Genomic DNA, 27417 nt, shown 5'->3' with positions numbered 1-27417 from the left:
GGTGAATATTTCTCCCAATTATATCCAGTCTTCTGACAGGTATCAGGTAAATGGCATAGGGAAATGGATCAAGGATCCCAGAGCCATAGTCCTAACCATAAATGCTGTGTTGAAACTTTCCTTGTGATCGACTAAAGCTCCATCCACAATGGAGCCCACTTCAGTGAGTCACTTTCAAAAGCTGTTAACAAAGTTCCAATTCTTTGTTGAGCTGCCTGTGGAATGTCCTAAAATGAATGAATACAGGCATTAGTTGAAGGACAATGACAGTTAAAGGTCACCTTCTCACAATTATGTACAAGCTAAAATGTTTGAGATGATAAAACTATCAAGTTTTCTGGCACATTCAGCATTGTAGCTAGTTCTGTGTGTTATTAATTTTCAGCTTCAGCATAGCTGAAAACACAATGATGTTCTTATTAGTAATGTCAGTCAGTGCCCACTCCCAGAACATCACCAGTATTGACCCCTAGATACACTCAGCTATGTTAGGCAGCTCTGCTGGTTGCATGCCTGACACCAGTCCTCCAAATCAGATCCTCTAAGCTCTGCCACGGGAAGGGATTAGCAGGCAGACAGAGGAAATGGTTCAATGACGTGCTCAAAGATGCCTTAAAGAAATATAACATTCCCACGAACTCCTGGGAATCTCTGGTCAACAACCAACAAAGTGGAGAAGGAGCATCAGGATGGTATTGAGGCTCTATGTAAACTGCGAAAGGAGTGCACCAACTCACAATGTACTCACCCGCCAAGTCAGCTACAATATCAATGCTAAGGATTGCCCAAGAAGAAAAAGAACTTTAACCTGTGCTTTGGAAAACAGACTTGAGATCAGGTTATTAATTCAAATCAATATGTAAGGCATCAACCTGCAGAAACCTTACATTTTACATCCTCAGGTGGTCATATCTTAACTCCTCAGATCCACAATGACTAAGAAGCCAAGGCTATGAAGTGATGCACGAGTTGTGCCTTATGAAATCCAGCTGAGAGTACCACTGCGTTATCAAACAAAGGAATTCTGGTATTCATTTTCTAAGCTGTGGCTCCTCTCAAATCGCAGCAGTGGATATATATAACATCAGCCAATCAGATGTCAACCAATATGGATATATTGTTCAAATGAGCAATACAGTTTGTCACTTTTACTGAATGGTGGAATTTTCCAAGGTACAAGAGATAATTAACTACATATTGATAGTCATTCCCCTTCTGAGATAATTTATGAAGATATGGGTTACATGGGAAAGGTTACCTTTTCCTCAGCATCACAAGGTAGTAGGGTCGGCTTCCTTTGATAATCATTGCAGTCCTTATGCTGATACAATGAAATAAGGTAGGAGTGAAGAATATTCCAGGACATTCTGGTTGAACCTTATGCATAATTATCTTATGGACTTGTTAATCATAACTTGGGATCAAATTAGTAATCACTCAGAAATGAAAACCAGAAAAAAACTCCAGATGCTGGAAATGCTCAACAGGTCAGGCAGAATCTGTGGAAAGAGAAATAGAGTTAATGCTTCAGGTTGAAGATCCTTCATCAGAACTGGAAAAGAGAGAAAACAAATTAGTTTTAAGTTACAGACAAGATGAGAGAGTGATGGACAAGACAAAGGAAATATCTCTGTGACGGTCATGAAATGCAGAGCTGTGTAGATGCCCAGCAGATTGGACTGCATTAATGGAGGAGAAAAAAATGAGATATATTACAAATGAATGGGCCACAACAGAACTCGACAATTCCGATACCTTCAGAGAAAGTGGTTATCTGAAATTGTTTAATTCGATATAGAGTTCAAAAGGCTGCCATTTGCTCAAACGAAAGATGAAGTGTCATTCCTCAAGCTTATATTGGGCCATATTAGAACAACGTAGAAGGCCACTGGTGTGGGGTGGAGAATTAAAGTGACAGGCAACAGGAAGCTCATGGTCACCCCTGTGGACTGAAATTGACATTTTACAAAGTAATCACCTGATCTGCATTTGGTTTCTCTGCTGCGGAGGAGACGTCATTGTGAGCACATTCCATTGGAAGTGCAAGTGAATCACTGCTTCACCTGAAAGGATTATTTGCATCGCTGATGGCGAGGAAGGAAGAAGTAAAACGATAACTGCTGCATCTCCTGCAGTTGCATGGGAACGTGCCATGAGATGGGGGGTGGTTGGTGGAAATGGAAGAGTGGATCAGGGAAAGGGAAAAATCTCTTCAGAATGCTGAAAGTGCAGGGGAAGATTTGTCTGGTGGTGGAAATTCATTGAAGGTGGTGGAAAGGATAATCTGTTGAATGCAGTGGTTGGTAGGGTGGAATGTGAAGATCAGGAAAATTCTATCCTTGCTCTGTGAGGTGAGAGGGTGACGGCAGCCTTACAGCAAATAGATGAAATGCATTCAAGGACCATTTAGAAATGCTTGGTTTAATCAAGAACATACAGAACATATTTATGTAAATCATATTCCACAAGGTTGAGTATTTTTTGTAGGCCACTCTACAGCTAAAGTTCATATTGTAGATGGATGATTGTGGGTTCTCGGAAAGCTAATGGTATGTTTCACTGGAGGATTTTTAAGAGAAATTCCAAGATCTGCTGTAGGGAAAATGTAGGAAGATATCTAGGAAGATGGTTGACTGATAGCAAATAGGCAAAGGTTGGGGAAAAAATTTACTACTCGGGCTAGATAAGACTTATAGAAGTCAGAGCCAGGTGCACATTCATTTTCACTGCAACAATTTCCATTAGCAAGAGAGTTAGTGATCAGTGAACAGATTTAAAATAATTGACAGAAAAAAAGGTGGGAGTAAAAAAAAAGATTTTTGATGGCTCTTTCAAAGGAAGGTCAGAGGCAGAATGGGCTAATTGCCTCCTTTGCTGTATGAGTTTATATTGATTTAGTCTTGGGCATAATGTGAACAATGTTGCAGTAATACATTTCCGAGGGAAAATGGGAATATATACTAAATGCAAAGATGCTAAAGGTACGAGGAACAGAAACCTTGTGGCTTGAAATAAATAATCCTTTGAAAGTATGAACAGGTGGGGAAAGCCATCTTTTTCACTGGATCATAGGAGAGGAAACAATAGAGACTGTTAAATTTCTGATGAATTCCTCTAGAATAAAAAGGAAAATATTATTGTCTGGAAGATTACCCTGGTCAGTAGCATCAAAAGTGCTAATTAATAAGTGGCTTTACATTCTTCTCCACTTCCAAGATCAATTGCAATAATTTCAATGAAATCAAGTTTTGGAAGCATTCTGGATTGCACAGCTGTTGCTATGTGGCAAGTTGAGCAATACCTTCTGGAGATGAATTTCTGGGTATATTTCCTCTGGATGTGGAAATGGGTGACAGGGTATCTTAAGAAAATGAAGAGGGAAGTTAGGTGAAATTCCTTTACAGGGATGATTGCTGAAGCATGAAATGGTTTGCCACGGAGTAGTGAAAAAATACAAATGGAACTTTTCAATGGAAACTGTATAAATATTTGAAGCAGAAAGGATAAAACACGATAGAGAGAGCAAACAGCAAGCTTAATTTTGGTTTGCTATCGTAAAGACAACACAGACACAAATAGCTTCATTCTGTCCTGTAAACTTGAGCTTTACCTACCTGCAAATCTGTGACTTGGAGTACAATATATATGTACTGTGGAAAGCTGTACAAAAAATGTACCAAGACTTTTAAAACATATTTGATGAATTTCCACAAAAATTCTATTCATTTACTTTAAGGTGGTAAGGATTTAAGGTGATCTTTGGAAAGTACAATGTCAAAAAACACAAGATAACAGACAGAGAAACTATGTCAGGGACAACTACTGTTTGAATTTATATTAAAGACGAATTTAGAAATTCAATGGAAATTAGTTCAACTAGAAAGCCGATTACTGGGGAACAATCTTCTCTTCTTTGAAATAATGTAATGGGATCTTCCACTTCCACTAATGGGGGTTTAGTTAATGCCTCATCGAGAAGAATATGGACTACGCTGCCTATACTAAACAAAAGTATCAGTCTTGAGTTTTGTGCTCACATCTCTGGAACAGGACTTGAATCCACATCCTTCTGATTCATAGTCAAGAGCGCAACATCTGAGACACAGGTGATGCTATAGTTCTCCAATCCTTGAAACTGATTTGAGGCATAAAATTATTGGAGATGGTTGAAAGAAGACCAATTATATGGGCAGCCTGTCAGAGTTATGATCATTAAGTCATAAAGTGAAACAGCACAGAAACAGACCCTTCAGCCCACTGAGTTCATGCCAACCATCAACCATTTACACTAAAGCTACATTCATACCATTTTTTATTCACTTCACATACTCATCAACTCCCCACAGATTCTACCACTCGTCTACATACCGGGAGTAATTAATAGTGAACAATTAACCTACCAACCCTCACATCTTTGGGATGTGGGAAGAAACCAGAACATCCAGAGGAAATCTGCGCAGTCACAGGGTGAACGTGCAAACTCGGCACAGACAGCACCCAAAGTCAGGACTGAACTTGGGTCTCTGGTGCTGTGACGCAGCTGTTCCACTATCTGCACCACTTGGTCACCTCTCTGAGGAGATGCTGGAGGAAGTTTTCAAAACTGAAGGATGCAGTTGACAAATGGTCTTATTTAAGACATTAAACTTGAAAAGGTAGATCTAAAATGATTGTAAACTAAATTTTAAAAATAGTACAGGGAATATAGATTAAAGCTAGTATATGATAAATCAAAGAATAATCAATGCATGAAATAAAATGACAAAGCGACAGCAACCTAGGGCTCTAGGAAAGAATTGGATAGCCAATTCCAGGGTTTCTTTGGAAAAAGGAAGTTACATGCGCTAATGGCTTTTTATGGCACCAGTTTTTATGTCCTGTAAATATATGTTTGTGAAGCAATGGTGAAAATTCAGAAAGACTGGAATTCAAGACACAGTAATAAGGATTGTTCTGTGTATGTGGAAGGATGAGTTTGATGGACCAAAATGTCTTTCTCCTCCAAAACAAAGGCAAAACAGAATTCTGTATCTGGGTTTAGGTTTGTGCGTTAAAAATTACAAGGGTTTTCATGGTTAGCAAACTCCAGTAATCAGTGATTAACTTCTTATCAGTTTATCATTCATTCCCTAAATTCAACTTGTATTCAAGCCTGACCAAATACTGGGATTGTCCTGCCTCCATGGCTGTCTCTTGCATCTCTCAAATGCAAAACCAAACACCAGTGAATTGCACAGGCAGATGACTTGTGAAGTACGAAGCAGAAATATAAAAGATGGAGACAGAAGAAGGAAACAGCTGCCACCTTCTGCTCTCTTGAAACTGAGCAGGATGACTCTCTGGGCACAGAGTCACAAATTAATGCATCCATGGAGAACATTTAAATATCTCTCTTGTCAATCAATCTATTGGGACAATAGAAAATACTACCACTACGTTTTCTCACTGTGATGTCTGCCCCATAAATGCATTTAAACTGCTTAAATTCTTCTATTCTACACGTGCAGACCAATTTATATACCATTTCTTTTTTTGGCAACCAAGCATTTTGGACAATTTTAATTATTGCTGATAGTAAAAACTAACATCACACTACATAGTCACACAGTACATTTGATTTTGGAAGTCCATAGACACGTGTACATTTATAAATGTGCCACTGGTAGGCGAAGCTTCTCCTTATTGGAGCAGTTGCTAAAATTTCTAATTCAGCAACTAGGATTGAACAGCTGATTAGCTAATTATCTGAAAACTGGACAACTGGTCCTCCAGCATTTACTTTGTTACCACACATAAAATTTATTCAATATTGTATGGCTGCATGTGTTGGAAACAAAGGCAGTGAAAAATTAAGATTAACACTCCAAGGAAGTTCAATGCATTAGGGGTACTGGGTTTGATAATATTATCATTAAAGGTAGTAGCGTGCTATACAGTAAAATTCAGATAATCTGGTACACTCAAGTCTTTGATGATGCCAGACTAAATCTATTAATGTCCCAATATATTTTATAATTCATTTCTTTTAGATTGTACACAGTATTATGACAAATTTCTGAGTGAACCGTGACGTTTAAAGAGAGAAATGGGACCCTGGTTAAGCATGGGAAACGGGGCCCCCTGCAAGTTGAAAGGCAGTGTGGAAATTGGGGTCTCTCTGAGTGACAAGGGAGTGCAAGAACCAGGGTCCTGGTGAGTCTGAAGGAACCATGGCAAACATTACCTGATGAGCCAGGTGCTAAAACATTAGGATTTCTGAACAGTCTGACAGCAGATTATCAGAGATTTACTGTAATGTATTCCATGCTTCTAGCGGAGGATGTGGAGGTGGAGAACAATACACAGTTCCTCAACAATATCCTGAGATCTGAAGTGCACACATGGGGACGTGAAAATGTTGTTATTGATACTGACTGTGATATCTTCCATAGTGAAATACCCTAGATGTTTGAATTAAAGCTGCAATGTGTAGTTCCAAAGGGTGGCTGATAGCAGTAAATCAGTCTAGCATAGAATTAACGGCTTCAGCTGTATAACATACTTAATAACAATTCTGTACATCTAATGGGTTTGCATGCTATTTGCTGATTGTAGGTTTTCCATAAAATTTGAGAAAAGAATAAAGCAAATTGGTGAAAATTTTTCTCTCATTTTTATACTAGATCTATGTGATGCTGGCAAGGCCACTAACTGCATTTAAGAATATGATGCTGAGCAACTTCCTTGAACCACTGTAATTCTTCTGCAAAAGGTCCCTTCATTATTGCTGGGGAGTGAGATGCAGGATATTTTTTCCAGGTCAGAATGGTATATTGACTTGGAGGGCAAGTCATATACTGTATCATTCTGAAGCCAATGGTATTTCATGCTCCTGCTGAAGTAGTCCTCCTTATTAATCGCATTGGGTAATGCTGTTGGAATAACCTAGCCAAATAACTCCAGTACATGGTAAAAACTGCAGCCATTTTTTGCCAGTGGTTGAGGGAGTGAATGTTGAGAGTGGTGGATGGAGTGTCAATGAAGCAGTTTTCTATGTTCTGGATGGTGTTATGCTTCTTGAGAGTATAGGATTTGCACTCATCTGGGCAAATGGAGAGTATACCATCATGCTCCTGACTTGTGTCTTGCAGTTGATGACAAGTCACTGGAATTTCTGGAGGTTATCCATTTGCCAAAAAGAAACCTAGCCTCTGATGCACACGGCATTAATGTGGCTGGTAAAGTTGAATTTCTGGTTAATTGTAACCCCCAGGTGGTTGATGGTATTACCATTGAATGTCAAGAGCAGATGGGTTCTTTATTATTGGAGGTAGACATTACTTGGCATTTTTGAGGTTATGTTATACATTTTAGCCCATGCCTGAATGTTGTCAAAGTCACACTGCATACTGCAATTGACTGCTTTATTTTCAAAGGAGCTGCAAATGGGAAAACATTGTACAATCATTAGCAAGTATCTGAATATCTAACCTTCCAATGAAAGGAAGGTCATTTATGAAGCTGCTAAAGATGGTTAGGTGATGTCCTAGGGCTGGCATGTGTGACTTTCAACAACAATAACTATCTTCTTTTATGTGAGTTATAACTCCAAACATTGGAGTGTTTTCCACTTGATGCCCATTCAGTCAAATGCTGCATGATGTCAATGGCAGTCACTCTTACCTCACTTCTGGAATTTATCTTTTTGGTTTGTATCTGGGCAAAGCTAAAATGAATGGTTATGATGAAATCTGCACCAAGTTTCAGTGTGAAGGTTATTTGACAGCATTATCAACTATATCTTATGTATTGTGACATCAGATTGGATTTGTCCTGCTTTTTGTGGACAGGGCATACTTGGGCAATTTTCCGTTTCCTCACGTAAATAATGCTGTCGTAACTGTATTGGACTGTTTTACCAGAGGAGCAGCATATTGTACAGCACTACTAAAACCATCTACAATCAAAACACACAAGAGCTCACGCTTCTGAAAGCCAAGAGGAAAACATACAAAGGATAAGGAAACAGTTAGTACCTACTATGAGCGCATTGAGGAGATCTTCAGCTGTGGCTTTGTTCTTGATACAAGTGCCCTTGATTCCATCCCACAGTACATTATCCAGTCCAGTCTGGCCACAAATACCAAATGACAAGAAGCCAAAATGAGAAACAACAAGACCACATGATATTCTTGCTGAAGTTCTAAAAATTGGTTGAGAAAATTCTCAGTTGTAAACCCACAACTTCACCCCCCATGTCTGGGACATGAAAGATCCGTAGGGAACCTTAGCAACACTGTATTTATGACAGTCTTTGAAAGGAGACAAATCTAATTGCAGTGACTACAGAGGGATCTTCGGGCTGTCTCTTACAGGGGAAGTCATCACAAGGATCCTCCACAGCTGCTTCCTCCCAGTGGGCTGAGCTGCTCCCTGGACCACAGTATGGATTTCACCCATTTAATGGTACAATGCACATGATCTTAACCACTCGTCAACTGCAGAAGAAATGCTGGAACAGCATTAACCACCATACTTGGTCTATTTTCACCTCACAAATCCCTGGAGAGCTTAGTGACATGGTGTCATGACAACAACCTTTCCCTCAGTGTCAGCAAAACAAAAGAGCTGGTCATTGACTTCAAGAAGTGGGGTGGTGCACATGCTCCTGTCTAGATCAATGGTGCTGAGGTCGAGAGGGTTGAGAGCTTCAAGTTCCAAGAAGTGAATATCACCAATAACCTGTCCTGGTCCAACCATGTAGACACCACAGCTAAGAAAGCTCAACAGTGCCTCTACTTCCTCAGGAGGCTAAAGAAATTTGGCATGTCCCTATCGACCCTCACCAATTTTTATCGACGCACCATAGAAAGCATCCTATCAGGATGCATCACAGCTTGGTATGGCAACTGCTCTGCCTGTGACCGCAAGAAACTGCAGAGAGTTGTGGACACAGCTGAGCACATCTTGGAAAACAGCCTCCCCTCCATGAACTCCGTCTATACTTCTCGCTGCCTCAATAAAGCAGCCAGCATAATCAAAGACCCCACCCATCCCGGACATTCTCTCATTCGCTCTCATCGGGCAAAAGATATGAAAGCCTGAAAACACGTACCACCAGGCTCAAGGACAGCTTCAATCCCACTATTTTAGACTATTGAACAGTTCCCTAGTACGATAAGATGGACTCTTGACCTCACAATCTACATCGTTATGAACTTGCACCTTATTGTCTACTTGCACTGCACTTTCTCTGTAGCTGTTACACTATATTCTGCATTCTGTTATTGTTTCACCTTGTGCTACCTCGATTCACTGTGTAATGAATTGATCTATGAACTGTATGCAAGTTTTTCACTGTACCTCAGTACATGTGACAATAATAAACCAATTCTAATTTGATTTCTGCAGTCAGCCAAGTCTGAAATCATGTCTCCTTCTTGCATGTGTTATGATGGCATGCAAACTATGATCTCAACATATTCACAACAGATCAAATTTCAGTGCAGACGAGCATCAAGCAAGTGTCTGTCATCACCCCAACACATTTCTTGATCTTTACTACCACCGTATTTAATCTCCAACAGTCTTCCTGCTGGAGTGGAGTGACCTGAGACACATGGACAACTGTTCAAGTTATAACATATCTACTCCAGACTCAAGGTTGCCTCCCACTTCAGACAATGGTTGCCTGTGTGCATGTCTGGAGGCAAACTCCAAATCATTATCAATTCATTAACTGTGGCATTTAACAGAATGCGTCTTACACTTAGCATCGCATTACATTGCATAACAGCAAAGCATTGGTCTTCTGCTATACTGACCCTGCTATACAACATCACCCCTACCTACAATAAAGGTCCACGACAAGATCCTGGTAAACATGGGATACTTCCCATACCTTGGAAGCCCCCTCTCAATGAAGAAATTCTCAGTGATGAAATTCACCATTGCTTTCAGTAAGCCAGCACACTCTTTGGACATTTGAGGAAAAATGATTGAAGATAAAGACCTCAGCACAAAGATGACCTTTTGGGCAGGAATGATGTCTACCCTCCTGTACAATTGAGATATGAACAACCTACAGTTGGCACCTAAATGCACTTGAGAGGTACGACCAATATTATCCCAGCAAAATTTTCAAAATATACCAGCAGGAAGATGTGAACTACATCAGTACTATCCCAGACCAACATGCTCAACACTGAGGCCCTAATTACACTCAGTCAAGATCAGGGGTACACAGTTTTAAAATAAGGGGAGGACCATGTGAGACTGAGACAAGGTGAAACTCCTTCACTCAGACAGTGGTGAACCTTTGGAGTGCTCCACCTGGGAATTTCCTATATATTGGTCATTCAAAACAGAGATCGATAGATCTCTGGGCATTAAGGGAAATAAGGAACATGGGAATTGTGCTGGAAAATGGCACTGGTATGAAGGGTCATCATAATCCTACTCCTATGTTTCTACATTCTCATGTGGGATGGCTTTGAGAACCTCAAGTCCATTTGTCACTAATACATAAAATCCCAGCATGAATGTCAGAAGGTGCACACCACCTCCCAAATAATTCACCTGCTCACCCCATCAAGCTCCCCCTACCCACACATTCTGTAGGTCCAACACCAACCATTGAAGTAATTTCCCCAGAGCCATCAGCCACCTCGGAACCAGAGTACAAGTTCAAATGAAAATATAAGAAAATGCAGATGCTGGAAATCTGAAACAAAAACAGAAAATGCTGGAAATACTCAACAGGTCAGGCAGCATCTGTGGAGAGAAAAACAGTTAACGTTACGAATCTGCAACCCTTCGTCAGAACTGGAAATAAGTCATCCTCGATCCTGAAGAACCACCTATAAAAAAATCCGTGCTGCGAGCTGCACCATGGCGATGGCGATGCTCATCAGCCCTCGTCCCACCGCCGGTTCACCGACCCGGCAACGGCGGCCGCATCCCCCAGCGCCCGTCACCATGGTTACCCCTTCGGGCCGGAACGCGCGTTCATAAACAGCACATGCGCACTACGTGTCACTCGGGAATTATCCATTCCGTACGCATGCTATCGATCTTCGATTCATCACATTGGATCACTATGGCGAATTATAACATCAAATTTGAATTTATTTATCATCGTTGTGTATATTATTTTATTTTTCATAGTATAAGTTAGTGGGTGAAAGGTTATCTGGTACGCGTGCGCAGTGCCTTCTCTACGGCCGCAGACATGGCGGTGTGCGGTGGGAGGCTGAGCAGGTTGTTGCAGAGATGTCGTGGGTGCCCGGTGGTGCAGACTTTACCCATTGCTGGCAGGACGGCATCTGTGAGTGCTGGATTTTACTGTATGATTTGGCCTCTTCTTCTTGTGGGTGTGTGACGTAGATTAGATGTTAAGGAGAGAGAAATGTTTTGAGGCCTGGCTCTGGAGCCGCCTCTCTCATCCCATTCACCAACTCGCTCCCAGCTCCAGCAGCAACGGTACAGATGAAGCGTCTCGACCCGAAACGTCGACTGTCCGTTTCTCTCCATAGATGCTGCCTGACCCGCTGAGATCCTCCAGCGCTTTGTGTGTTGCACCTTCACGTGGTCCTGCATCGCCGACTCAGGTGTCCAGTACGTTCACCTGTTGTCAGAAGAGTTAAAGCCCCAGCATGCTGATACTTTAGAACAGTGCAGAGGTGATGGTGCACTGTTAAGTTTTCTTCTTTTAAAAGAACTATTATATCTAGGTCCATCTGTCCTCGTAACATATCCTATACTGTATCTCCGAAACGAGAGTAGGAACTTAACAAGTCTCTAAAATAGTTTAATCATTTATCTACTTGTTGTTTGCGGATCTTGCCATGTGCAAATTGATTGCTATCTTCCTGTATGTATAAAAGAATATTTCATTGCCTTTGAAGAACTAAAAACATACATTTCTTGTATATGTGCTCTGTCAATGGAACTTGAATTTAAAATAATAACTGCATGAATGTGAAATATGGTCACCAAGGAAAGAATCCAATGTAACAAAAATCCAATAGAAGGTGGTTGAATAAATAGTAATATTTTGGAAATGAGAGATTTGGAAGATGCTTTAGATTCAGATTAGTTTAATGACATACACTGTGGTACAATGAAATTCTTTGCTTGCATGAACGTTACAGAGTAAATTGGTATTAGTTTATTATTGTCACTTGTACTGAGGTACAGTGAAAAACTTGTCTTGCATACCAATTGTACAGGTCAATTCATTACACAGTGCAGTTACATTGGGTTAGTACAGAGTGTATTGATGTAGTACAGGTAAAAACAATAACAGTACAGAGTAAAGTGTCACAGTTACAGAGAAAGTGCAGTGTAATAAGGTGCAAGGTCACAACAAGGTAGATCGTGAGGTCATAGTCCATTTCATTCGTATAAGGGAACCGTTCAATAGTCTTATCACAGTGGGGTAGAAACTGTCCTTAAGTCTGGTGGTAGGTGCCCTCAGGCTCCTGTATCTTTTACCTGATGGAAGAGGAGAGAAGAGAGAATGCCCTGAGTGGGTGGGGTCTTTGATTATGCTGGCAGCGTCACCAAGACAGCGAGAGGTAAAGACAGAGTCTAAGGAGGAGAGGCTGGTGTCCGTGATGCGCTGGGCTGTGTCCACAACTCTCTACAGTTTCTTGCGGTCCTGGGCAGAGCAGTTGCCGTACCAAGCTGTGATGCATCCAGATAGGATGCTTTCTATGGTGCATTGGTAAAAGTTGGTGAGTGTCAAAGGGGACAAACCGAATTTCTTTAGACTCCTGAGGAAGCAGAGGCGCTGGTGAGCTTTCTTGGCCATGACATCTATGTGATTTGACCAGGACAGGCTATTAGTGATGTTCACTCCCAGGAACTTGAAGCTCTCAACCCTCTCGACCTCAGCACCGTTGATATAGACAGGTGCATGTACACGGCCCCCTTTCCTGAAGTCAATGACCAGCTCTTTTGTTTCGTTGACATTGAGGGAAAGGTTGTTGTCATGACACCATTCCACTAAGCTCTCTATCTCCTTCCTGTACTCCGACTCATCACAGTTTGAGATATGGCCTACAACGGTGGTATCATCTGCAAACTTGTAGATGGAGTTAGAGCAGAATCTGGCCACACAGCCATGAGTGTATAGGGAGTAGAGTAGAGGGCTGAGGACGCAGCCTTGTGGTGCACCAGTGTTGAGAATAATCGTGCCAGAGGTATTGCTGCCTATCCTCACTGATTGTGGTCTGTTGGTTAAAGTCAAGGATCCAATTACAGAGGGAGATGTTGAGTCCCAGGTCTTGGAGTTTGGTGATGAGTTTGCTTGGGATTATTGTATTGAAGGCTGAGCTGTAGCCAATAAACAGTCGTCTAATGTAGGTGTCTTTACTGTCCAGGTGCTCCAGAGCTGAGTGTAGGGCCAGGGAGATGGCGTCCGCTGTAGACGTGTTTCGGCGATAGGCAAATTGCAGTGGGTCGAGATTGTCATGCTATTAATAAATACTTCAAGCATATATAAACCTGATTACCTGTCACCTAAGAGTGCAGATAGACATTTCTACTATTCTGGAATTTACTTTTTAAGGTGTCGCCTAACAGGAAAGGAAACTATATTTCTGTATTCTGAATTGGTTCTGCATTGTTATTGACTGGTTGTTATGAATCAGTTTAAAAAAAACTTTAAAATCTTTTGCCTATTTCAAGCATTCTTTGCAATTTGGTATGCTGATTGATGAGACCATTCTTAGAGTATTGTGTGCAATTTTGTCTCCTGACCTAACAAAGAATAAACTCGTCAATGAGGGAGTGTGGTGAAGATTCATAGGCTGATTCCTGGGATGGCAGGAGTATCGTAACAGGAGAGATTGGACGACTAGGCCTGTGTTCAGTGGAGTTCAGAAAAATAAAAAGGGATCTCAATAAAATACACAAAGTTTTGACCAGGTTAGACAGACTGAATTACAGAAGTTGTTTCCTCTAGCTGGAGAGAATAGAACAAGTGGTCTCAGTTTTTCATAAGATTGAGAAGGACATCCAGGACTAAGATAGAAAGAAATGTCTTTACTCAGAGTGGGGAACATGTTGAATTCTTTACCACAGAAGACCATGGAGTCCAAATCCCTGAATATTGTTAAGAAGATAAGATAGATTTCTTGGTACAGAGGCATCAAGGGTTATGGGAAAGGTGTGAAAATGGTAGATATGGTAATAGTGGATCAGCCCTGATCACACTGAATGTTGAAGCTGTCTGCTCCTGCGCAGTAATTGAGAAACCATACTTTTTTGATTCACTGCTTTTGTAGAAATGCTTGGTGTGAAGGATTTCACAGATTAATTGATTTAAAACAAATTTCATAATAGATTAAGCACAATTCATTGAACATGAATCAGAGAAGTCTTAATGTCACAAATCAATTCCACATTAAGCTAGAATGGAAAGCTCCTCTGGATCCTAGGAAGTAATAAAGAATAGGCAGAGGGATCATTCATTTGTAGTTGGTTGTGTTTGTCAACAGCAGGTGCCGAAGATGCACACTAAAACTTCTAGTCCTCCACAACAGTTCCACATTTTGATAAGGATATAAATTTGCCTATTTTAAAAACACTAAACACCCAAAAATTGGCACGTCTTATGCATTTAATGTTTTTATTAAATTTTGAAAAATATTGTCCTACAGCATTTGATTGAGAATGTTCACAGCTATTTTGTGGGGACCATCTGCAATTTGCCAATGCATCAAGAGGGCTGAAAAAATGACTCTTGTTAGAGTGAATGCAATGGATGCTCCTGGATGGATATCAAAATCATTTGCATTCAAAGGGAATGCACCAGTCTGGAGCAGCAAGTTAATAGATAATGGTGTTTCTTGTTTTATTCCAGCTGGTGCGAACTTTCTGCAGCAGCAACTCTTTGCAGAAGAAGAGTATGGCTGCTACATTCCATGTGAATTATTCCGAAGAATTTATTAAGCAGCAAATTGAAGAGTTCAATATTGGAAAGAGACATCTGGCTAACATGATGGGGGAAGATCCAGAAACAATCAATCAAGATGATATTGATGTGAGTTAGGTCTCTTGAAGTTTTGTTAACAATATTATACATTTTCATCCTTTACTACCTCTAGTATGTCTGATTCTAAGCACCTACAGCTAGTGATTAAATTATAACCTTGCGTGGTATAGCTGCTGAGAAGTTTCTGCATTGATTATAGATGGTGCAATACCAGAAATGTTATCTTAAAAAAAAAATGCATGTTTAAAGGAAAATAATTGTATAAAATGTTGATGTGCAAAAACAGACCTTGCAATCTGAGCAAGTGTGTGTGCTTCAAATAAGTATCCTTTCACTCTTCTTGATCTGGAAATAATAGTGGAGAGAGTTTTTTGTTTTCCCCAGCTCTCTTTATACCAATCTACCCCAAAGATCAAGAAGCTAGAGGAAGCTGTGGGTTGAGGTAGAGGCAGAAAGGATTATTTGTGATGTGAATTTGGAGAATGGATCAAAAGAAGTAGAGCCAGCTCAGTGAATGGTAAAGAAATGCCCTTGCTCAATGAGGCTGAAAGGGGCAGGAGAGAGGTCATTAGGAAGACCTTTTTATGTTGTTCTCCAAGATGCTTCAGGATTATTTTGGCAAATGGGAGTGAGATCTAATGGCAAGTGTGGTGAATGGAGGCTAAACCAGAAGTGTACTGGATACCCTTATGTATTTGCCCCTTTGGCCCAAAGGAGCAAAGTTAAGGGCCATACTGGGGGAATAAGATGGATGAAAGAACAGATTTTGTTGAGCGCAAGGGACCCAAGGTTGAGGTCAAAGGACAAATCAATAACAATAAAATTGTTAATTAGAAAGCAAAGAGCTAGGCATTAGGAGTTCAATAGTGTAATTATAATTGGGATTTAGAGAAGTGAGTTTTCAAGAGGTGAATAAAGTGGAGTTGGAAAGACTTGAGGCATGTGACTGCTGGAGCTTGAGGGAGTGGTTGTAGCGAGACAATTCAGTTAATTGAGATCATGGAAATGATGTAGTCAGGAATTGGCTGCATCAATAGCTAGGAGGGTACCTGAAGGAAAAGATTAGCTAAGAACAAAAAGGAAGTGCATTTATACGACAAAGGTAAGAGGTGACTGGTGATTGAAGTCTCAGAAGATGAGATAAAAATGGTATTGCACACCTGGGCTCTTTTTTTAAATGCACTAAGCAGCAAACACTTGGTCCAAATGAGAGGTTGTCTGCATAAATTCTGCCTTGTACTCTATCATCAACCCCTGAAATCTGTATCAATGCTAATGGTTACCAGGAGACGAAGTTCACTAGTTAGTCTTCTGGAAAACTTTATGGATGCGTGTCCAAATCCTCATAGGGCATCTCTAACCCAACAGTAAAACGTCCAAATATTGACCTACCATGTAGAATATAAAAGGCTGTAAATCTAACCGGAACAAGCCATAGCCACTGTGGTCACTTGATAGTGGAGCATTAGAAGTTCTGGAGCATGTGACTAGCAACACTGTTCAAACTATGGACTACACAAAAACACCTTGACCTCTACAAACTTGACCATGGTAATTGCATTTTCCTTTATCGAGCATTAACCTGGTTAACCAACCTTGAGCTCAATTTATAATTGTTGCTTCAAATCAGTCATACAAAGAAAATGTGATTCTGTAAATTAATTATAACATCTTTGTACAAAATGTACAGTAATGCTGTGGCTGAGCCTTAGTATGTATATTTGCAACGTTTAAGGGGCATGAGATCTGTTTAATCACAGCTTTACAAATCCAGTAGCAACAGCTGAACTTGATAAAGGAGTGTTCACTTCACAGCACAAAGGGAATGAGCAAGAATAGAGGGAATATGTTATCTTCCATGTTTAAAACAAGCATATGAATGAACCTGGGTCCATTCAGAATGTTAAATCCCATTTTATAAATTGCCCCTGGTAGGGTTAGTGTTGAGTCGATGGAATTTGTTCAGATATCAGCACAGTTAGAATCTATAAATTTAAAATTATTTTGGAGTGTATGACATAATGGTAACTTATTTTCTGTATTTGCACAAAATGTAGACCTCGTGAACTAATGTTTACAAAGTAGTTTCTTTACAAGGACAGAGATTTTGAGAATGAAAGGGTAACTGATGTACTTTCTGTAAAGAAAACTTTACCCAAGTTAAAATGTTATGTGTGCTTCCAAACTAGTTTCCAGCTTCACTTTCCACAATAGTAGTGTGTCTTTGAACAAGCCACATGGAAACTGGAGCTGTGGATGTAAAAGGTCTATATTCGCCACAAGCAAATGGAATCTCCCTGAACTGAAAGTGCATTGTGTTTCTATACTCTTAAGAGCAAAGATAATAGCAGGTGATTTAAAAACAATTTCAATAGTTACAGTTGCACAGTTTATTTCAATATTTTGGGTGTAGACAAATGGTTCCATTGAATTAGATTTTTATAGTGGGAGCACATCTTGATTGCCAATACTATCAAACACCTTTTCTGAGATAATAGTTCATATGGTCTAAAAAGTTTCCAAGGGCAAACACCCCAACATTCAAAATTAGTGTTGTGAGGGCCAACTCTCTGGATACAGAAATACCCCAATTATTTATTGAGAGACCAAATATGCCCATGGCTATGTTTGATGTACTAAGTAACAAAATAACCAGTCTGGTATATACCTTTCTTGATCTCTGTCACAGTGGTGCAAAATAACTTAGCTGAAGATGTATGATGCCTGGTTTGATGTAGACCAATTAACACAGGCCCATTATCTTGCATTTGGCCAATGTATACAACAATATCTTATGGTCACCTCAGTTTACAAACCAAATGTCCTGAGTGGCTTTCTACTGTGGGCCAGTTGCTTGTGCTCTGCATACAGTACTGTTTACTTCCTTTAGCTGTCCTTTTAATTTCAAAAACTAACTACAGTTATAGTTTACATTTTAAAATAGTTCATGAAGACTGGTTCTCATTTGTATAAATGGCTGCTAGCTCCATAACTCCTGAAAGCTGTCCCGCACCTAAAACTGGGGTGCTATTCCACACCGGAATATAAAGAGCAACTCAGATTTTCTACACTTCGGACTGATGTAACTAGTGACTAGTCCTTGGAATGTAGAAATTTCTTCCTCCTTAAGGTTCTTCCAACTGGTTAAAAGCTGTTTATTTAATTTGAAGCAATAAATGTAGGAAGTTTGTTTTAATATGGAGTGCCTTCAATGCAAGTAAATTATGATATGCTGTAGGAGAAGCTATTTTAAATAAAGTACTTTTAAATGAGAAAAATCTGGTTACTTAATAGAACACACCATTGAACTTTAAAAATACTTCTGCCGCTTTTTCTAATTGATTTACTTTGCCTATTTCCTCCATTATACAATTATTCATGATGTGTTATGATTTTTACTCATTTATAATAAATAAAGTTGTTAAGACAAGCGTGTCTAAGTGAAATTGACAACTAACATGAAGAGCCAGATGTTGATTATGGAGTTCCAAGAATTTGCTGAGAACAGTTTAAATAAATTAACACCTGCACATTAGCTGGTCTTGCTATTAATTTATAAGCGAATCAGTAGAAATGACATTAGATAGAATCATTGATTAAGTAAATAGCTTCATTTTCGCTGCCAAGGCAGGATAACTAATTGATAGAAACGGCCAACATGACCTGCTGCTTTTCCCATGTCAATGGTATAGTCATATTCAATTCTCTGTCACTAGAACAGGTGAAACGAACCCTCCTTCTGCATTATTGATCTGGCAGTATGCCTAGATTTTGCTAGCTAAATTAAACTTAAATTCTATTTGTAAATGAGTTTAAAATTGAATTAGTGGTGAATTATAAAGTTATTTCCATTTATTTATTTTGTTCTAATGTCCTTGAAGATGCAATTTATAAATTATCAGATATGAAAACCAGTAACCTTGTGGACTATCAATTCCAAAATGGTATTCATAAAATAAAGTCTGGTATCTTATGAAGATTTTGATTAATCTCTGCTAACTTGTTGCTTTAAAATGCTAAATTGGAGACAAAAAAACTGTCTATTTTGCAAAATTATTAAATATACAGATTGGGTTTCTTGCTGAGGGCTTTCTTATAGCATACTTGGAGTTTCAGAAACCTCTTTGCTGTGTACTGTGATGTAATTCCGGCCTGAATTCAAGCTTGGGCCCTACGTCTCTGTAGAACAAAGTTATTGAATCATCCAAAAATAGCAAGTCAATTCATGGGCAGCTCAAACTGAATCCCCACCCACAGACTGCCCTGGGGGATTTGCAATGCCTTATGTTGACAGAGGCTTTTTAAATGTCTCTGATCATTAATTAATTGACAACAAAGTTTAACAAAGAAATCACTTGCCTTCATTTACCTTTTTTAATGAAGGTTTGCGACCCCATTCAAATGAAAAGATATTGTGTGGCTGGTTTAAAGATGAGTGACCAGATTCAAAGTGTATTAAACGTCATTCAGATTGCAAATCAAATATTACCTTGATGTTTTTTTAAAAAATATTAGTAACTTTCAATATAAATTAATGAAGCAAGGTATTGCAACACAAATATTCTCTCCTACACTTTGTGGTGTGAATAACGCAAGTGGAGGTGTTTTTGAGTGTTAGGTTTGTGCCTACCCACAGACTATCCTATACACGGCAATAATTAAACAGTTTTATAATTATTCAACATCCTTCCAATGCTACCAGCATATACTTGAAACAAAACTCAGCTTTTATAGGCATTCTGGTAAATAAGTCTTCAGAAGGTAAATTATCTTGCACAATATTATCTTACTGTAAGGATAGTACTATATGCATCTAGTCTAAGTTTAGGCTAAAACTAGTAATTAGAATTTATAATGTAGAAATAGTTACAGAACCAAAGGTAAATCAGAAGCATGGTATGATCCTTAATTCTCACAGTTACTTCTGAAAGAGGTTTCAATTGTTACCTTTAATAGATTTTTCTTGAAGAGATGTATTTGACAAGAGAATTTGAAGATTAACACCAAGTTAAGTGAAAGGTTTAAATCATCTGACTACCCTCCCCACCAAACTACTGGAAGATAATTTCAGAAGAGCCAGAATATTGAGGCTCATTTACATTTACTGCTAGGGTAATGAAGCAGTTGGAAATTGGAGAGCTGTGGTGATGGTGAAGGAAATAACGTCTATGTATAGGAGTGACTGAAACTGGCCTAAAGAAAGAAGTAACAAATCTGCAAGGATATGTATGCTGTGGAAAAGGGAGCGAAGGTGGCACTGTTTTGCTGTGAAAGTGTTATGTGTCACTGAGGAGGAGGTTCCGAGGAGGATGAGTTGTTCATACTCATTTTCAGCTTCCTGTCTGCTGCTGTTGCTTGCAGCAGCTGGTCTCATGTCAACATTCCATTTCTCCTGTACACCAAAGGAACCCCTGCTAGATGCCCATGACCTGGTACCCTTTCTCCTGCTCAAAATGATCAGCAATGACTTTACTCCTAGTCAGCTGATGATGGCTATGAAAATGTGAAACTTGCTATCATATACAATGGTTGAGCTCAACAGCATGTGGACCAAAACAGGGCAACCTCGTGAATGACTGTTGGTCAGCAACTTGGATACTCCCAAGGACAGTTAATCCTAGTGCACATTTCAACTCCTTTACCAAGCTGACATATTAAAAGCAGACTAATCAAGCATTAGAGCTAAAAAGACACAAGAGACTGCAGATGCTGGCATAAGGAGCAACACACAAGATGCTGGAGGAACTCAGCAGGGAAATGGACAGTTGACATTTCGAGTCGGGACACTTCATCTGGACTGAAAGATAGAGGGGAGATGATCAGTATAAAAAGATGGAGGGAAGGGGTAGAGCAAGAGCTGGCAGGTGATGGGTAGATCCAGGTGAGGGGTGGGGTGATGGGCATATAGGGGAGAGGAGAGTGGGAATAGTGCCAGAAGCTGGGAGGTGATAGGTGGCAGTGACAAAGAGCTGAAGTTCATGGAATCTGATAGAAGAAGAAGGTGGAGCATGGAATGAGGGGAGGGGAGTCAATGGGAGGAGTGTGTGGGTAATAAGCAGATGCAGAGAGTTGGGGAGGGGAAAGAGACATGGTAATTAGAGCCAGGTAGACCAGGAGAAGAGAGAAAAGGGACGAAGGAGGAGCAGTTACCAGAAGTTGGGAAATTCAGTGCTAATGCCACCAGGTTGTAGGCTACCCAGGCAGAATATGAGGTGCTGTTCCGCGAGTTAACATTTGGCCTCTGCTTGGCAGTGGAGGAGTCTGAGGACAAACGTGTTGGAATGGGGAGGAGAATTAAAATGGCTGACAACCAGGAGATCCAGGCGGCCTCGGTGGACGAGCAAAGGTGCTCAGCGAAGCGGTCACCCAGTCTGCGTCCGGTCTCAGGGATGTAAAGGAGGCCACAACAGGAGCACTGGATGTAATAAATAATGCCAAGGGATTTGCATGTGAAAGATTGCCTCACCTGGATGGTGGTAAGGGAGGATGTGTAGGGATAGATGTTACATGTGATTACAGGGGAGAGTGCCTAGGGTGGGGAGGGGGAATGGGTGTGGAAGGATGAAGGGACCAGGGAGTCATAGAGAGCGTGATCCCCACAGAAAAGGGAGGGGAAGAGAAGATGTGCTTGGTGGTGGGATCATGTTGTAGCTGGTGGAAGCTGTGAAGAAAGATATGCTAGATGTGTAGGTTGGGGCTGATAGGTGAGGACCAGGGGAACTCTACCCCTGTTCTTTTGGGGGATGGGATGGGGTAAGGGCAGAAGTGCAGGAAATAGAGAAGATGTGGGTGAGGGCTCCATTCAATAACTGCGGGGGTGAAGGGGAGGGGAAGAGCTCCATTTTCTGAAAAAGGAGGATCCTGGAGTGGAGACAGAGGAACTGAGAAAACAGAATGGTGTCCTTGCAAGTGACAGGGTCGATGTTGTCAAGATATCTATGGGAGTCGGTGGGTTTGTAGTAGATGCTGGTGGATGATCTGTCTCCTGAGATGGAAACAGAGAGATCAAGAAAAGGGAGAGAGGTGTGGGTGATGGAACAAGTGATTTTTGAGGTGGAAGTTTGCAGTGAAGTTGATAAAATTGGCAAATGAAAAATTGAGATCTGTGCCCTGCTCACTTTTTTTCAATGTCATGAGTGAGGGGAAGACGAGGGGTTAGGGGTGGCATGACAGCTTAAGACACTACCTTGGTCATATTGGAGTCTGTTGTACCTGAATATGAAAATAATCCCTCAAAGGGTGCAGCTAAAGCAAATGGAAGCCGTCATAGAAACATAGAAAACCTACAGCACAATTCAGGCCCTTCAGCCCACAAAGCTGTGCCAAACATGTCCCTACCTTAGAAATTACTAGGCTTACCCATAGCCCTCTATTTTTCTCAGCTCCATGTCCAAAAGTCTCTTAAAAGACCCTATCGTATCTGCCTCCACCACCATTGCCAGTAGCCCATTCCATGCACTCACCACTCTGAGTAAAAAAAAACTTACCCCTGACATCTCCTCTATACCTACTCCCCAGCACCTTAAACATATGTCCTCTTGTGGCAATCATTTCAGCCCTAGGAAAAAGCCTCTGACTATCTACCCGATCAATGCCTCTCATCATCTTATACACCTCTATCAGGTCCCCTCTCATCCTCCATCTCTCCAAGGAGAGAAAAGGCCAACTTCCCTCAACCTGCTTTCATAAGGCATGCTCTGCATTCCAGGCAGCATCCTTGCAAATTTCCTCTGCACCCTCTCTATGGCTTCCACATCTTTCCTGTAGTGAGGCGACCAGAACTGAGCACAATACTCCAAGTGGGGTCCGACCAGGGACCTATATAGCTGTAACGTTACCTCTCAGCTCCTAAATTCAATTCCACGATTGATGAAGGACAATACACCATATGCCTTCTTAACCACAGAGTCAACTTGTGCAGCTGCTTTGAGCGTCCTATGGACTCTGACCCTAAGATCCCTCTGATCCTCCACACTGCCAAGAGTCCTACCATTAATACTATACTCTGCCATCATATTTGACCTACCAAAATGCACCACTTCACACTTATCTGGGTTGAACTCCATCTGCCACTTCTCAGCCCAGTTTTGCATCTTATCTATGTCCTGCTGTAACCTCTGACAGTCCTCTATACCATCCACAACACCTCCAACCTTTTTGCCATTCGCAAACTTACTAACCCATCCCTCCACTTCCTCATCCAGGTCGTTTATAAAAATCACAAAGATTAAGGGTCCCAGAATAGATCCCTGAGGTACACCACTGGTCACCGACCTCCATGCAGAATACGACCTGTCAGCAACCACTCTTTGCCTTCTGTGGGCCAGCCAGTTCTGGATCCACACTGCAATGTCCCCTTGGATCCCATGTCTCCTCACCTTCTCCATAAGCCTTGCATGGGGTACCTTATCAAACGCCTTGCTGAAATCCATATACATTACATCTACTGCTCTCCCTTCATCGATGTGCTTAGTCACATCCTCAAAAAATTCAATCAGGCTCGTAAGGCAGGACCTGCCCTTGACAAAGCCATGCTGACTATTCCTAATCATATTATACCTCTCCAAATGTTCATAAATCCTGCCTCTCAGGATCTTGTCTATCAACTTACCAACCACTGAAGTAAGACTCGCTGGTCTATAACTTCCTGGGCTACCTCTACTCCCCTTCTTGAATAAGGGAACAATATCCGCAATCCTCCGGGACCTCTCCCATCTCCATTGATGATGCAAAGATTACCGTCAGAGGCTCCGCAATCTCCTCCCTCGCCTCCCACAGTAGCCTGGGGTACATCTCATCCGGTCCTGACAACTTATCCAACTTGATGCTTTCCAAAAGTTCCAGCACCTCCTCTTTCTTAATATCTACCTGCTCAAGCTTTTCAGCCTGCTGCAAGTCCTCACTACAATCACCAAGATCTTTTTCTGTAGTGAATACTGATGTAAAGTATTCATTAAGTACCTCTGCTATTTCTTCCGGATCCATACACACTTTCCCACTGTTGCACTTGATAGCTCCTATTCTTTGGCATCTTATCCTCTTGCTCTTCACATACTTGTTGAATGCCTTGGGGTTTTCCTTAATCCTGCCCGCCAAGGCCTTCTCATGTCCCCTTCTGGCTCTCCTAATTTCCTCCTTTAGCTCCTTCAGCAGAGAAGAAAACCAATGAAAGATGAGATAAACCAAGTATGATGTGAGGAACACAGAAGAAGGGTTAATATTACACAAAATATTGAAGTTACAATTTAGTTATAAAGGCCCAAAGTATTTATTGGGGAGCAAAAACATGAATAATCATGCAAGGTATTGTGTAAGTATTTCAAAGAGGTTTAAGTGGATCATGACTGGGAACAATAGCCTGAAAATATTATATCAGGAATACTTAGCCAGGGGTAAAGGGACAAAGAGCCAGCATTTAGGAAATGATTCTACCGCATGGGCATGTGTGAGGAGTTTGTATTGAGTGGAATCCAAATGGACTAAATTAAAAAAATTTTGTGCCCATCATAAGTTTTGAGTGGAACAATGTGAGATAGGTATGAGATGTGTAAATGTTTTAGGGATAAGTAATTTACTGCCTTATTGAAAAAGTGAGCAAGGCAAAGATCTCAATTTTTTTGTTTGTCTAATATGCAAATTATGCTTCAGGGCATGAGAGGAAGCAGTACTTGAAATAGTTAGACAAGAATAGAGGAAGTGCCTATAAACCATTTGGTCTTATTTTATTTCAGGGCAATTTGGATTAATAGGTTTGGGATTGACTTTTATCTGGGTTACATTACAATGTTCAAAACACCAAAGAAAACCATGCCAATATTTCTGGATGATCTTATCAAGCCTCCATTAACAGTGTCTGTGTTGTTCACCTCAACCATTCCATGTGATAGAGTTCCACCTTCTCACAACTCTCCCAGTAAAGAGATTTCTTATGAATTTCATTTTAGACATCAATGACTGACTAGCTTTTATGGACTGTGGTTTTGGATGCTCTGGTAATGGAAATATTTTCCTGTCTGCTCTGTCAGAGTCCTTCATAAATTTAATTACTTCTATCAGGTCACCTCAGCTTTAGGAAAAGAGCCTCAACCTGTTCACTCATTTTGATGATTGTATCCTTTGTCCTTTTCAAGAATGCTAAAACATTTATAAATTCTCACAATATTAAGCATAATTAAACAAGAATTATAACAGATCAAACTAAACTTGAAGCATCCTGCCAAGATATGCTATTTTCTGTTCTTGTATTTGGAGCTACCTTAACTAATTTTTCTCTTTAATTTGTGACTATGCCTTGTGTTTGTAAATTGGTATACTGACACACTGGCTCAAAATCTTGAATCATTACATAAATAACTGAACATTGAACCATGTATTCAAGTTTGCGGCACAGACGGTGGTCATTTGGCCCATTAACTTTGCTGGAGTAATCCAAAACTAATCCAACTGCCCTGCATTCTCCTTAGCACAATATCATTGTCTACTTCATTTTTTTTGTGCACTACCCTTACAAATCATTATGGTGTCTGCCTTGCCTGCTATCTGTGGAAAAGCATTTCATGCTCTGACAATTCTGTTGAAAGAAATTTCTATTGCCACCCCTGACTCTGTGACAATTTTAAATTGTTGTCCTTGTCACAGTTTCTCCGACCACAGGAAAAAAATTTCTGTTCATGTTAACAAAATACTCCTTAATTTCAAAAACCCATTAAATGTCCTCTTAATCTTCCTTGCATCAATGAAAATAGTTCCAGTGTCTTAGAACCCTGGATTTCTTGCCACATATTACTGTAAATTGTGATAATAGTTCCAATGTTTGTCCTGTAATAGTGTGCCTCATAATGCAGAAATACGGTGCATCAATAAGCAGTATTTGTTGTAATTTGTAACTCCTCATTTTTCTTCTCCTGAAAGGCAAGTTGTATTAGAACATAATATTGTGCCAGTGATTCCCCAAGTGGTTACGTTTCAAAATTATTTTTATTTTGGTGTTATTACCCTTCCTGCTTGTATCATGGTTATTTCTTTAAGATGTGACGAACTTGTGATACAATTGTGTTGACACTGAACACTTCAATCAGCTGTTAAGTAATAAAATAACCTCTACCTTCAGGAAAAAGGTGCTTGAAAGAATTATTTATCAATTCTTGCAAAACTGATTAATATAATTTCACAAAGATTTTGTTGTTATTGGCATTGAATTATTTATCATTTTTTGTTCCAGAAAGCCATCAGATACCTCTTCCCATCTGGGTTATTTGAAAAGAAGGCTAGGCCTATTATGAAGGTATTGAAAATGTTTTATATCTCTAAGATATGATTTAAATTCACTGTTTATTTATTTATTTGCCTTTGTTGATTCTAATATGTCTGATTAATTGCAGCATCCTTTGGAGGTCTTTCCAAAACAGAGAGGTAAGATGACATTTTATATAATAGTGAAAAGTGCAAGCATTTTCGGGCACTCTTTATAACATCTGAATGTAGATTATGTACACATTTAGTGAACATCCTCATGGTATTTTTCTATTGTTTTAAATTAAAAACTCAGTTACCATCTGTTCATTAGTGTGCTCTGCTGTATCAATTGCTTACTGCAATATTTTCCACTGAATTATTCAGTAATCTTAAAAGAAGATGATGGTTTATCATGTTTTTGTTGTCCATTGTTGCTGTGTTTTTGCTCTAACACTGCTGATCAAAGACATCTTCAGAGCAATCACTGTGGAAATACTTTTCTATAACAAGAATGGAAGTGATTTTCACAATTCACTTTTCCAATTCCAGATGTTGCATAATGGAAAATCTTATATAAACTTCCTGTCTCCAAGTTTCTTCTACCCAGTAATCCCAAAAATATTTTTACATTTACCTTCTATTTCAGCCACCAGTCTCAGAGCAGTGGGATGTGCAGTGGGGACCTGTGTTCTTCTTAGTTTGACATTAAAAAGAATAACTAAGTAGTTTAGCATAAGTATGCTTAAGCACAGGCTCAGACCTGGCTCTTTGAGTGGATAATTTTTAGTTCCCTTGTGTAGGCTGTGTGATAAGGCTACTTGAGAGATCTGTCACATCACTTAACTGTGGCCATCTTCAGACTTGCATATGATTTTTAGTCTAATGCACAGCTATAACATTACCCAAACTAATATTTATATTTGTGGTCATGGAGTAAAGTATATCTCACTTGATATAAAATAATGATTGCTTAGTCGCAAATTACTTAGGAATGTTGACTCTGTAGGAATTTTAAAATTCTCAATTTCCTAAGAAAGTGAATTGCTGTTAAACCATGGCAGAGTAACATATAGAAATCTCATCTAGCTAAATAGTGGTGCAGGACTTTCCAGGCTTTAACTCTTCTTTGGATCATAGAAGTGTGCTTTACTTGTTTTGAAGGGATGTATTAGAAGAAAAGAATTTAATTTACACACTAATTG

The 27417-nt window shown here is 40.0% G+C and overlaps 1 protein-coding gene and 1 long non-coding RNA gene across 3 annotated transcripts in view; one reads left to right on the top strand and one right to left on the bottom strand.

Moving 5' to 3' along the window:
- Window positions 1-1272: 1272 nt before the first annotated feature.
- LOC127576203 (uncharacterized) lies at window positions 1273-10923 on the bottom strand. 2 transcript variants are annotated; one of them, XR_007957182.1, is made up of 3 exons: window positions 10839-10923; window positions 8020-8109; window positions 1273-1499 (listed from the first exon to the last, which is right to left on the bottom strand). It is a non-coding gene; the product is annotated as an uncharacterized LOC127576203 (long non-coding RNA). The 2 variants fall into 2 exon arrangements; XR_007957181.1 differs by having other exon boundaries at window positions 10739-10921.
- Window positions 10924-11181: 258 nt separating this feature from the next.
- Window positions 11182-27417, top strand: part of mrps9 (mitochondrial ribosomal protein S9) — a 60794-nt gene continuing 44558 nt past the window's right edge. The window contains exons 1-4 of the mRNA XM_052026773.1: window positions 11182-11305; window positions 14849-15028; window positions 26202-26264; window positions 26362-26392. Coding sequence (XP_051882733.1) covers window positions 11210-11305; window positions 14849-15028; window positions 26202-26264; window positions 26362-26392 — 370 coding nt within the window. The 5' untranslated portion in view covers window positions 11182-11209. The remainder of the gene's footprint in view (window positions 11306-14848; window positions 15029-26201; window positions 26265-26361; window positions 26393-27417) is intronic.

This window comes from Pristis pectinata, chromosome 11 (assembly GCF_009764475.1).
Source record: "Pristis pectinata isolate sPriPec2 chromosome 11, sPriPec2.1.pri, whole genome shotgun sequence".
NCBI lineage: Eukaryota > Metazoa > Chordata > Chondrichthyes > Rhinopristiformes > Pristidae > Pristis > Pristis pectinata.
The sequence above is the reverse complement of the archived record's forward strand: the minus strand, read 5'-3'. Positions and strand labels throughout refer to the sequence as shown.